The sequence below is a fragment of the Coloeus monedula genome (assembly GCF_965178545.1).
Source record: "Coloeus monedula genome assembly, chromosome: 3".
NCBI classification, from domain to species: Eukaryota; Metazoa; Chordata; class Aves; order Passeriformes; family Corvidae; genus Coloeus; species Coloeus monedula.
Genome location: NC_138783.1, coordinates 111470197 through 111483010, shown reverse-complemented (window position 1 = coordinate 111483010; position 12814 = coordinate 111470197). Strand labels below are relative to the sequence as shown.

Sequence of the window (12814 nt, the reverse complement as noted above, 5' to 3'; positions counted from 1 at the left end):
AATAATGAAATATCACATTTTGTTTTCATAAAGGTTATGATGTATATTGTGGAATAATACGGTTTCAAAAATTGAGATTACTCTTTTTTTGTGATGATCAAATAATAATCTTCATCTTCTCTAGAAATATAAATATTAAATATTGCTATGTTATGAGGAAAAATTAATCTCATTTGCTAGAAGTGCAAGCATGTTGTCCAAGTTTGCTGTTCTATCTTAAAAATTAGGTTTTGAAGTCAGTTAAACAGGCAGTATGTGGTATGAGGAGAAGCAATGCTACAGTGAGCTGTTGTCTGATCTCCAGACTAAACTACCTTCCTATTGCTTTCCACCTCTCTCTTCCCCACTCTCCACTGGTTTCCAAAGTGAAGATTCCACTAATTTTTTAATAATGCCAGTATGGATGAATTATCAGCCAGTACTGATGGCATTATGTATGAGCAGCTATGACTTCCTCTCAGCCATATAGATTTACATTATTAAACTTCACCATTTGGTCCCCTCAGAGTAATTAAAGATTTCAAAGGATCAATAGTTTTGATTGTAAAGCTTTTAATGGGTACCCAGGAGCTATTCTATCAGATACCTTTCCCAGATTACTTGGTAAGTGTTAATTTTCCACATACAATACCTGTACTGCTCTCTGAGAACATGCTGTTAACAGAATGAGAGCTTGCTATGGTGGACAAATATTAATTAGGTGTTATGCTGATAGTGGGCAACTTTTATTATGGATGCTTTATTACAGTAAATGAATTAAGTGGCTGGGACTGATCAGGAGCTCAGCAACTGTAAGGAAAAATACAGCCTCCTGAACTCAGAATAAATGGGGGAGAAAAACATGCTTACTTCAAGGATGTAGTAGGAATGTGTGTATCTCTGCCTTTGAGCCAAGAGCTGAAGATCCAGGACTGCAGCTGGATGCCACAAAAGCTCTCATTAGTAGAAGGGTTGAGGACAAGCATCTAAGAGTAAGGAGAGAACAGTGTGTGCCAATTACCCTAAGGAAGTGGAAACTTTTAATGGAAGGGGATAAGAAAAAAAGGCTTAGGGTTGCACCTGGTTAAGAAAAATGGAGCTTCTCAAAATATTAATAGAAAGATGTACTGGTTATCACCTGTGAAAATGAGGAGCTGCTGAACCTGTTACTGCTTAAACAGGCCCAAGTATGAGATGGAAAATCTTAATTTTCAGCCTTAATATTTGCAAGTCCTGCACGTATTGGGTTCAGTCTACTGACACACACATGACCTTCTTTGTGGTGAAAGCATAAATTTTTTTACTACTTGCCTTTGGCCCCTTGCTGACAGTTTTATTTGACTGATACTTCAGCTACCACAAAAATTTAGTATTGGACATCTAAGTACTTTTGCAGAATTGATTTTCTGTTGCACTACTGTCAGTGTGTATCCACACAGTGTTTAAAAATTAACTTTATGCATTTATTCTGAGCATACCACAGTCACAGGATGTGTTACTTATCAGTTATTCGAATACTATAGAATTACTACATTTTGATTTTCAGACATCAAACAATACACAATCTTTAATAATGTAACATAGCTGCAGGATCTAAGACTTGGTAAATGCTGTCAGGCTGAACTGATGAGTATGGCACCATATGGTTCCCTTTCTTAATATGTTTATATTTGACATAAGTTGTTCACTGACTGAAAAACCTGATGGGATCACAGGCATATCTGGGTTGAAACTAAACAGCGGCTCATGAGGACACTAGAAAACATAGTGTGGACACAGAGTGCCCTCTCCAGGGCAGGATGTTCATTAATAAGGGATTGAATAAAACAGTGGTGAAGTATGAATTCCAGCTTCTTTTTAATTTTTTAACTGAAGTTCTTATTTCTTTCACATTGCTGAGTTTTAAAAGATTTTTTTTTAGCAAACTTTTATCTTTAAAGTGTTTAATGTCTATAAAGCCAAGAGCAATGCCTCTTATGGCTCCAAAAAGATGATGTCACCATTCTTCCTTCTGCTTTCTAGAAGGTTTTCTTTGCAGACAGTAATTTTACTGCTGAACATGTCAGCCACCTGTATTCTACATGTGGACCCCATTCTACATGTGGACCCCATTGATGCCAAAGTAGTTGTAGAACAGAAGAACAGAATAAATCCTGAATATTCTCAATAAAAATAAAAAAAACATTTCTGAAATCTAGACTAGGCACATGCACAGGCAATGGCTAACTCAGTTCCATATGCAGATTAGGAACTAGTCTGATTACTCAGTTTGTGTTTGAAAGATGATTGTTTGCTCCCTTTCCCCCTTCTTTGCATTCTTCAAAGAGTTTCACTGAAAAGAAGCTTTTAGTCTGTAGCTTCCAGTTCTCTTTAGGATTTTTTCAGTGTGTTTTCTTCCTTTTTACAAGCTTGGGATGTTGGGTCCCAGTGTTAGGGCTATGTCTCAAGTAAAGCAACAGAGAAACAAACTGCTGGGAGAGTGTAGCAACAATTTTGAGCCCTTTTACAGATCTTTACTTGACTTGCCTTTGACCACACACTCAGGAGGGGACAATTTTCCAGGAAGCATTAAGCTTGGCAAGCATGTACAGCTCATTTGTCCACTGCAGGAGATGGAGAGCAGGAAAAGCTGATGTATCTCACCACTGTTCTGGATTCTACGGGAGAAGTAGATTTGTGGAGCCAGGAAAGAATTGAATATATTAGACCTCTTCTAGTGTTTCCCCTGCCTGAGCTGTAACTGTAATCAAGGTCAAGATAGATTCTTATTGATGTCTTTTCATAGAGAGCTTCACAGGTTCCTTGAATTCCTTTTTTTAATGTATTTTGTCATTATATTTAAGGACTGGTTTAAGAATCATTCGCCACACATGCCCTGAATTTCAGTGTTTGAGACAGTTTTAACCAATTTGCTCTTGAATAAGTATTTATTTTCTTTTTCTTCTTCATTTATTCAAGGAATCATAGACTATCCAGTTCTTTTGTCCACTCATTTTTGTCCCTCATTTGCCACCAGCCAGGTCTCTTATCTACTCTCAAAGGCACATTCTCCTTTGAGGGACGTTTTCCATTCACTTGTCCATTGCCTTTACATGCTCCCGTGATTTAAAGTTTAGTGATACAGAAAATGTGCCACATTAGGGAAAGCTCAGCATGTGAGAGTGTGTCTCATATGAGAGCAGAAAATTAAATAACCAGGTTCTGTTTTGAACAGTGTCCTTAAAATGCAGGTGTACTGCACACAGTATGTCATGTCCTCAGCATGCAAATATACTGCACACATACTGCACTCAAAATTTATCTGAGTTTGACTGGGTTCTTTTTATGCTTGACTGCTATTTTTCATAGTTTTTAGACCACTATTTGCCTAAAAGGGATGTGTAATATATTCAAAAATTGCTTTGGTGAACGGTTTTATCTTTGTTAGCTGGATTATTAAGTTGAAAAAATGTAATAAACTTGATTAGTTTGGTAGGCTTGGCCATTTGAATCTCTAATCCTCTTAATTAGATAGTGATTGGATTAATTTTTTCAGTGCAATAGTGTTTAAAAGAACTGCTGGTCTCTTCAAAGAGAACTGCATAAGTAGTTATCTCCCAAGTGCTTTTGGGGGTTTTTCAACTTGTTTCTAGAAATATATGGCTGATCTAAGAGTATTGAAAAAATACTTACCTTCCAAAAAATGCAGGGTTCTTTTTGTTGTTGTTGTTGTTGTTGTTTTTTTCTTTCTTTTCACATAGAATGCCTAATAAAATCTTTTTTGTCAGCAGAATATTTTGGTTACGGAAAACCTCACATTACAGTTGATTTTTATCTTTTTAATTGGGCTACTGTTTTAGAACAGAAAATTGATGCTGGTGCAAATAACAGCAAAGTATCAGCCTGTTCAGGGTATTTCTGCACATAGATATAAGAAAAAAATCAGAATTAAACCAGGAAACCAAACTGAACAGAGAAGCCTAAACATGGTCCATAGATTTGAAATTAAATTGAATACACTTTTTTGCAGCTGAGGTAATTTGCTGGTTCTTAAAAAGCACAGACAGGTTGAAAAAACGTTAGAAAATAAGTGTAGAAGAATGTAAGAAAGCCTCAAGAAGAGGCAGCTGAGAGGGCACCTCATCCCCCTCTGTCAGTGTCTGCAGGGAGGGGGCAGAGGATGGACCAGGCTCTGTTTGGTGGGGCCCAGCAATGGGACAGGAGGAACGGACAGAAACTGATGGCCAGGAAGTTCCACCTGGACATGAGGAAGAATTTCCTTCCTATGCAGTGACCAAGCACTGGGACAGATTGTCCAGAGAGGGTGTGGAGTCTCCCTCACTGGAGATATTCCAGAACCTGATGGACACAATCCTGTGCCATGTGCTCTGGGATGACTCTGAGCAGGTTGATTTTCCATCAAATTTCCATACAAAATTAATTTCTGTTTCAATTCAGATCCTTACAGGCCACCTCAGTTGACTTAAATACTGATTACAGAGGAAATTACCACCTCTCAGAAGCAGGGTGTGTAAGGTTTTGTTTCCCTTGGCTACATTCCTTGCAGGCTAAATATTGTGATTCTGAGCTTGGAGAGGACTAAAATCTAGCACCTTTGTGTCCCATCAAAGCAGAGTGCTTTTCACAGCTCTTTGGGCATTATACAAATATGTTAAGCTACCCTGTAATGTTCATACACTTTCCTGTCTTTATAATTTGTGTCTGCAGCAGTCTTTACAACCCATCCTTGCTCCTGAGTCTGTGCTGGAAACCATGTGCTGTTCTGTATTTTCACAGGAGATGGTGAACTCTATACTTTTGGAGAACCTGCGAATGGGAAACTGGGATTATTGCCTGAACAGCTGAAGAACAACAGAGTCCCACAGCCTGTACTGGGAATTATAGAAAAAGTTAATAAGGTTGCTTGTGGTGGAGAACACACAGTGGTGCTGACAGGTATGCAATTTAACTGGCTTTTCTTATAGCCCTATAACTGAAACTCAAGAATTTACATCCCACTGAAATGTTGGATGCTGTAGTGATCCTAACTGGAGCATCATCATACATCAAGGAGGTAGAAATCCAGGTACCACCCAGTTAAGGCAGGCCTGTGCTGCACTGCCCATGTCCCTTGGCTGCAGGATGAACTTGGCCAGGTGATTTTAACAGAGGGGCTTCCAGGCAGCTCCTGGTTGATACCACTGGTTTTACTACTTGCCTGTCCTTGCCTTTATCTGAAACTTCAGCAGCAAGTTCCCATGTGAACCCATTATTTTTATTCATTATAAAATGCTGAATTTATCAGTGTAAATGATGTATAGAGTTGTTTTGGTTGTAAGAAAATCCTGTAAGGGCTCAAACTGGGGTAGCCTTCCATGGATGGGATCTGCACAGCATACTGGAGTCCTCTTCAATTCCACACAGCTCGGGATTCCCAGCCTCTGATGGGACAGAAAATTATTGATACCATCTTCTTTTTCTTTATAGTCTTAGCTCAAATAAATAGCATTTTAAGAGAACTTTATATAAAAAAGGCTGAGTGCCTTCTTGCTGGAATTGTAATAAGCCAGCACTGCCTGGTACAACACAGATGATTGATATTTCTTTCCTCTGAGGAGCTTGAAATTGTTATTGCAGTGAGAGGGGAAATTCTAGAGGAAAGCTTCCATTCTGTAGTGAATTTAAATGCTCTTGAATACTTAGGAAAGTATGTAGGAAGTCACTTTTCAAGTAGCTTCGTTATCTACTGGATGCCCAAATGGATTAAATATCTCTTACTGTGATATAGAATTCGCTTGTGTCTTTGAGGAGAATCTTTGGCATAAATATGAAACTAGTGCAGGCATATACATTTGACATATTGTTATGAAACAAAAGTTATGAAAATCACCAAATACCACTGTTACATACTGGTTCACAGGGCCACAAGTATAGTACTTGGAAAATGATGTGTATTACTGAACTCCTAAATAGTTGTCTGCCAGTGGTGACTTAGCTTTTCCAAGGCATATGTGCAAAGCACTGCCAGCCATTTCTTCCCAAAAGTTCTATCCTGACCTAGAGTGGTTTAGAAGCAGGAAAGGTAAGTTTGACTTTGCCTGAAGATAGTTAAAAAGATATCAACTTTAGCTTGTAATGAATATAATATGTGTAAAACTGTATAGCCTGTAATTATTTTCCTGCCAAAATGCAAAAGCTATAAAACCAAGTTGGATGTATAGATATCAGTCCTTAAATCTGTATTCTGAAGGTTCTCTGTAGTTGTCTCTTGTCAATCTTGTGATGTGCCTTCAAGGTTATGTAGCCAAACTTCCTAAAATATAAATTGAAAATGTAACTGAGGAAGATGGTGAATAATATGATGTGGTGTTGTACTGCAAGCCACTGGAAAGAGTAAAGGTGGAAGCAAAATGCTGGGAAGGATTATGTGTAATGAGTCAAGCTGCAAGATTCTGGGTAGGTTAAAATTCCTTTGGGAAAACTATGAAGAGGAAATAGCAGAAGCCAATCCAGGAAATGCAAACATTTGTCTACATTTCAATGCCTTTATCTCCCTTCTTCCACCAACATACAGTCTGATCCTGGCAGTATTCTATGTCACAAAATAAATTTCTTTATGAGAAATCAGATTATCATTATTAGTGAAAAAACTGCCACAAATATGGGGCCAACATGTATAAATCATAGCATTATTTTATGAGTTATAAAGGGAAGTTTTGTAGAAAGAATTTGATTATCATTACTGATAATTTTTTAACCATAAATCTGAATTCAAGCAACAGATATTTTGACTTAATCGCACTTCATGTGATAAAAAATCATTATAACCAATGACTTAGAGAGATTTAGAAGAAAGATAAAGACCTGGATGCCATCATCATTATAGTGAAATCTGTACAAGAACTAGAACAAAGAGGGAAATACAAATGCCATAGAAAAAATGCAGTGAAGAAAATACCGTAGTAAGTATGTATGTATGTAAGATTGACTTGCTTACAGAAATAAATTATTTAGTAGAAGGTAAAGAAGAAATTTGGTGCTGGCTGAGCTAGCAGTTGATGATCAAAGTGTTGAGTGCCAGATGATCTAGTTGAGTCACAAAGAGAGGAAAACTGTATCCTCCAACAAAATACATTTCCTAAAGTTTAATAGCTGTGATAAGAGTGAAAAGTCAGATAGATGTTTTTTTAATGTGATTCAGCTGTTATTAAATAGGTTACAGCTGTGGACTTCTGACTAAAACACTTCAAGTGAAAGAGTAGATGATAGTGGAAATACTGTTTCAAATGAAAGATACTTAGTCAGAAGTATTGGCATAGAGAAATTTTTCTGACTCAAAGAAAAGTTTTTGGAAAAAAGTTGTGAAAAGAGATCACTATGGATACTAATAATTTTAAGTGAATGTGATATACATACATTATTGGCTTTCCACCAGAAACTTTACTTGCAATCAGTCCTGAATTGCATCTTGAGGTCAAGTGGTGTGACCAGAAACTGAGAATTCTGATGATATATCTTTAAAGAGGAGCAGAAACATTTGCACCTCTTTTGAGCTCATTTTCAAAAAAATTTGGAAAGTAATACAATTCTGAAGAAATTCTGAATTTCATGTGTCATCCTCCGTGAAAATGTGTGTGCTGCTTGCCCTTAGTAACACAATATATACTGATGTGCATTTCATCCTTTCAAGGTCTTTCCAGTTTTTAAGGATGTGACATTTCAGTCTTGGGAAACAAGAAATGAGTGTGTGACTACTGAATATTCCCCTGCTTCATCTATCTCATTTAACATAGCAATAGCACAGGAGAAAATGTCATATGGAAAAACTGTTTCACATCTTGGCTCATTTCTTGACATCATTTCTACTCAGGGTTTATCAAATTAGAAGAAAGCATAATTCAGTTATCTTACAGAGTACAAGGCAAATTTCTTCCTGACTCTCATGTGTAATTAGTCTATTCCAAAGCACTTCATTTGATTCCTTTTTTATGACTGTTATCTATTCTATTGGCAATTTTGTGTGGTAAGAACCACTATAATCTGGGTTATTAAATCAAGGTACTGTTCGGAATCTCTACAACAAGTATCAGAGTAAAAGGTAGAAAGTATATATTAAAATAATTCTTTGGGGTTTTTTGCTCTGAAATTCCAAAATGGGAAACTCAATTATTTTTCCCAGAGAAAAAGAATTAAATTGTTGAGAGCAGTGATTTAGAAAAAACCCCAGTTTTTTAAACACCGGTTTTAGAAATGTTGAGTACGGTATTGGAAACCATCTTCTTTGCAGGCCTTATTGCTACTTCTGCCTTTAATATTTGCAATTGTTCTAGACAATAAACAGAATTGCATTTAAAAATTCTGTCATGCAAAATCTGGATAGCACAAAGCTATTCATTTCATAGCAGTCAGTCAGCCAGTCCAAGAAGATTCTATCCTCATCCCAGATTCGTTCTCTCAGAGACTGAAAAAAATGCACTGACTATCCCCAACGCTTGCAGATACTTCCTGCTGCAAATGAAAGCTCTTGTCATCACTTTCAAATGAACTATGGGAGAGCAGCAACCACAATTTGTGTGCTTTTTTCAGTAAGGTGTTTTAAAAGGTAGAAAAACAATAAATGTGAATCTAGAAACTGGAGAAGAAGAAACAGATGATTTGGAGTGGCCTTAATATCTTGCAGTTTTTTTCAGATGGTGACAGATCCTCTGGGAATATTTTTTTCTATAAAAGGATATATTACTTCCTTTCATTCTCTGAAAGGAAGGAAAGCAAAGATAACTCTTCAAAGGAAAAAGTGAAGCAGACCTTTGAGAATAGAACGTTTGACATAAGAACATTAGTGCATTAGTATGTAAAATGTTGGATTTTTCATCTTCTGTCTCAAGGTCTTTTAAAAAGAAAAAAAAGCCAAGACACCCTTTTGAAAGAGGACAAAAAGGATGTCAAAGCTCTACCTTTTCCTGACAGAACTCACAATTCAGACCATGTAGGATTATAAGATTTTTCAAACCATTCTTAAGTCTGTATACTATTTATACTGAAATCCCCAAATCCAGTTACTAACTCTGGTAATACTGAACATTGTGTTGACAGCAGATTTTTTGCAGTAATAGTTTTCATCATAAGCTGTTTAAAAAGAAATCTATTGTGAGTGAACAGTTCATTGGCATAATAGTTATAGTAGAAGTAGTAATAATAATAGTAATAATGATGTTCAGGGGAAATGAATTTATGTGGACAGGCCACCAAGATGATTAGAGGGATCCAGCACCTCCCCTATGAGGAAAGGCTGAGAGAATTGGGGTTGTTCAGCCTGGAAAAGAGAAGGTTCTGAGCTGATCTAATTGCAGTCTCCAGTACCTGAAGGGAGCCTACAAGGAAGATGAAGAGAGACTATTTACTAGGGCTTGGCATGACAGGACAACAGGGAATGACTTCAGACTGAGAGTAGCTTTAGATTGGATATCAGGAAAAAATTCTTTACTGTTAGGGTGGTGAGGCCCTGGCACAGATTGCCTGGAGAAGTTGTGGTTGCTGCATGCCTGGAAGTGTTCAAAGCCGGGCTGGATGGGGCTCTGAGCAGCCTGGTCTAGTGAAAGGTGTCCCTACCCAAAGCAAGGGGTTGGAACCAGATGACCTTTAAGACCTCTTCCAACCCAAACCATTCTATGATTCTGTGTTTCTGTGATACAAGCATAACTGTCTGTTTCATTTTTAGGAAAATGGATTTTTTAACTTCATCTGTAGCCTTAGATACATAGCAGGGAATACATGATTTTGAAAAAAATTCTTTGAGCTCACACAATCTTTCAGCAAATGGCATGTTTAAAAAAAAAAAAAGAAAGCTATTGTGAGAGTGATTTTTGCCTAGGATTTTTGCCTATGTGGATTTTTGCCTAGGACTATTTTATTGATAGTGCAAAGGGTCACAGAGATTACAAAGATGCCTGCAAAGGTGGAAGATAACACAGACAGAGGGAAATATCCCTGTTCTTCCAGAAAGGGAAGTGTAGGAAGTAAAGAAGCAGCTCTTCTAGCACTCAGGTGTTGGAGGTCACTTGGAACAGCAGACCCACTGTCTTCTGTGTAAGCTCTGAAACCATTTCTCCCCATCTTCCACGGGCCCTCTCATGGGCTGCTGCTGTGTTCGGAATTATTGGCCTTTTTCCTCATCTTCAGTAGAAACAGAGGAAATAAAAAATGCTCTGCACTTTTAAAGTTAACGTTTGAGGAAATCTTCCTCTCAACACAAATGCAGAAGACACTGCATGTTTCATACTAGCATTAAAGAAAAAAACCTCGAAGTTTGCTCAAAGTAATTATGTTAATCAGATAAAGCCATATAGTTACAAGATCTGTCAGTTTCCAAAGAATTGTTAAAACAAATGCAGTACTTCTAACCAGAATTTATGGAATCAGCATCCTGAGAAAGCAACTTGCCAAAACAAAGATGATACTTTTGTTTTCTTAAAGAAAACTCCTGTCTTTCAGGTGTAGTTTCTTGATTCTTATGCAGGAATTCTAAATACTACAGGAAAGTTCTGACTTCTTTTATTTTATTAAGTTCTGGAGAAGGTGTTGCTTTCTTGCACTAAAATTTCCAGCAGAGGGAGCTTTACTATTACATTTAGTAAAAAAAACAGGTTTACTCAATATTTTTCATCTACAATTTAAAAAACTGTGAGACCATTGGGCTTTTTTTTTTTTTTTTTTTTCTTTTATGCTGTGAATTCATGGCATCTTAGTATGGAACAATTTAAAAGGAACAGAAAGGGCAAAGACCTTCCTAGAAAGAACATTTCCGTATGTAGTGTTACTATTTCATCACACTTCCTTTGAAATAGGAAAGTTCTTTTTACTTAAAATGGAATATTTTTTGGTTTTCATGATCTTTCCAATTTTTTAATAATAATTTTTCAAGTACTTTAAGTAGAATTACTGTCACTTTTCCTTTGTTGCCTACATGCAAAAAAAAAAAAAAAGGGGGCAGGAAGTAAAATTCTAGGAAAACTTCTTTTTTCCCAAAAAACTTCTCTGTTCAAGCATGACCTCATCAAGATTTCCAAGCTTCACAATCTTCCCCTGCTGTGATGGACTGCCAGGGATGGACACACCAAGAATCTTTAATGCTTTGGAGAAGCTCTTATTTTTCCTGGCACAGACAGTCCATTAAACAGATAAAATATAAATGTGGAAAGATGATTATTCTGTCACAAGATAACAGAATTATAGTGTTGCCTGTATCTATTGCAGGGCTGATTTAGTAGCTGAACAGAATATTGAGACCTATTCTGTTACTGTTCCAGTCTCTTCTTACATACAAATTAGTAGTGGTTTAAAGAGGTCTTGTCTATTAACATTACAGTCATACAGTGTACATGGAGGCAATGAGAAATTAAGATGAGGCTATTGTGAAAATGCATATATATGTATAAACACTGTGGTCTTGAATTGATTGTAGTATGTAAATTCCCATACATTTTTTTAACTTTGCTTAGTGTACATATGATCAGTGGACTATTTTGCATTTATGTTAGAAAATATATAGCATGTTGAGCCATTTAAAATTCTTTTCTATATATACTTCAGTGCTTCAATTCCTGTTTTTTTTATTTTGTTGTATGTTATTAATTGATAAATGTAATTGATTAGTTGGTACATTTTTTAATTGATTAAACATTGTTTTTTATGTTGTTTATGTCAGTGGCCTTCCATTTGGCTAATAGAACATAGGTTATTATATAAATAAATAAAAAAATCTATACATATCAACATATTTGTTGTTAATTTTGCCTGTATGATTTCAGAGACAGATGTCTATACTTTTGGACTTGGACAATATGGGCAGCTGGGACATGGAACTTTTGTGTTTGAAAGTTCAGTACCGAAGTCTGTGAAACACCTGAAGAGGCATAAAATATGTAACATTGCATGTGGGGAAAATCACACTGCTGTGATAGCAGGTATGGGAGTGCAAAATTCTGGAAGCACTTCTGGAAACTCTCTGTTATACTGCAAAAGCTTTCCTTGTACAATGAGCAGTAGCAGACATATCCATTACTGGTTCTAAAGGTGAAATGATCCAGTGAAAAAGCTGGATTTGATAGGAATTTCTGATTCACAGCCATGCCATGCATAACTCTCTATCTCCTGGGGAATTATAACCTCATAATCATGCCTTGCTAACAAATATTCTTGTTTAGAAGTCTTTGTTTTTCTGTATAGTTTAAATATTATTATTTTGTTGAGGTGTTTTTTTATGAATTGTCTAGACCAACATGTCAGACAGTACTTTGTCTGAAAACATACATATATTTTAATTATATTCATCTGTTGAAGATCTAAAAATAATTGTTGAGGTTTTGCTTTTGGAAGAGAAATATTCATTACTTGCATGGCCTGTTACTTTGTAATGGTTCTGTCCTGGTTTTGTATTGAATCTTTGTTTTAACATCCTTTTTATTCCCACATGCAGAGAATGGCCTCATGTTTACTTTTGGAGATGGACGACATGGCAAGTTAGGCTTTGGAGAAGAGAGTTTTACAAATCTGTTTGATCCCACTTTGTGTTACAATTTCTTGAAGTTCACAGTCCTTTCGGTAAAACTTTGGTTCATTCTTCTCAGACACCAAGATATTTTATCTCTTAATGAAATACATTATTAATGAGAGATGAAATCTCATTATAGAATTCTTTCTTTCTATAACATTTAATTAGTGGACAACACAAACTGAAGGAAAGAGGGAATTACATATGCTTATCAGTGTTCATTTAGTTTAGAATGTCTTTGACTTGGGCTACACATACAGATTGCTTTTTAGTGTTTTATTCAGTACTCTCATGCTATGGTGTTTT

At 36.4% G+C, this 12814-nt stretch overlaps 1 protein-coding gene across 4 annotated transcripts in view; it reads left to right on the top strand.

Moving 5' to 3' along the window:
• RPGR (retinitis pigmentosa GTPase regulator) overlaps positions 1 to 12814 on the top strand; it is a 53927-nt gene that overhangs the window by 15680 nt on the left and 25433 nt on the right. For 3 of the 4 annotated variants that reach the window (XR_014226263.1, XM_082277696.1, XM_082277698.1), the window contains exons 7-9: positions 4756 to 4914; positions 11766 to 11921; positions 12434 to 12558. Coding sequence is in view for 3 of the 4 variants with exons in the window: in XM_082277696.1 (XP_082133822.1) it covers positions 4756 to 4914; positions 11766 to 11921; positions 12434 to 12558 (440 nt within the window). In the remaining variant the exon portion in view is untranslated. The remainder of the gene's footprint in view (positions 1 to 4755; positions 4915 to 11765; positions 11922 to 12433; positions 12559 to 12814) is intronic. The other variant, XM_082277697.1, reaches the window with a different exon arrangement.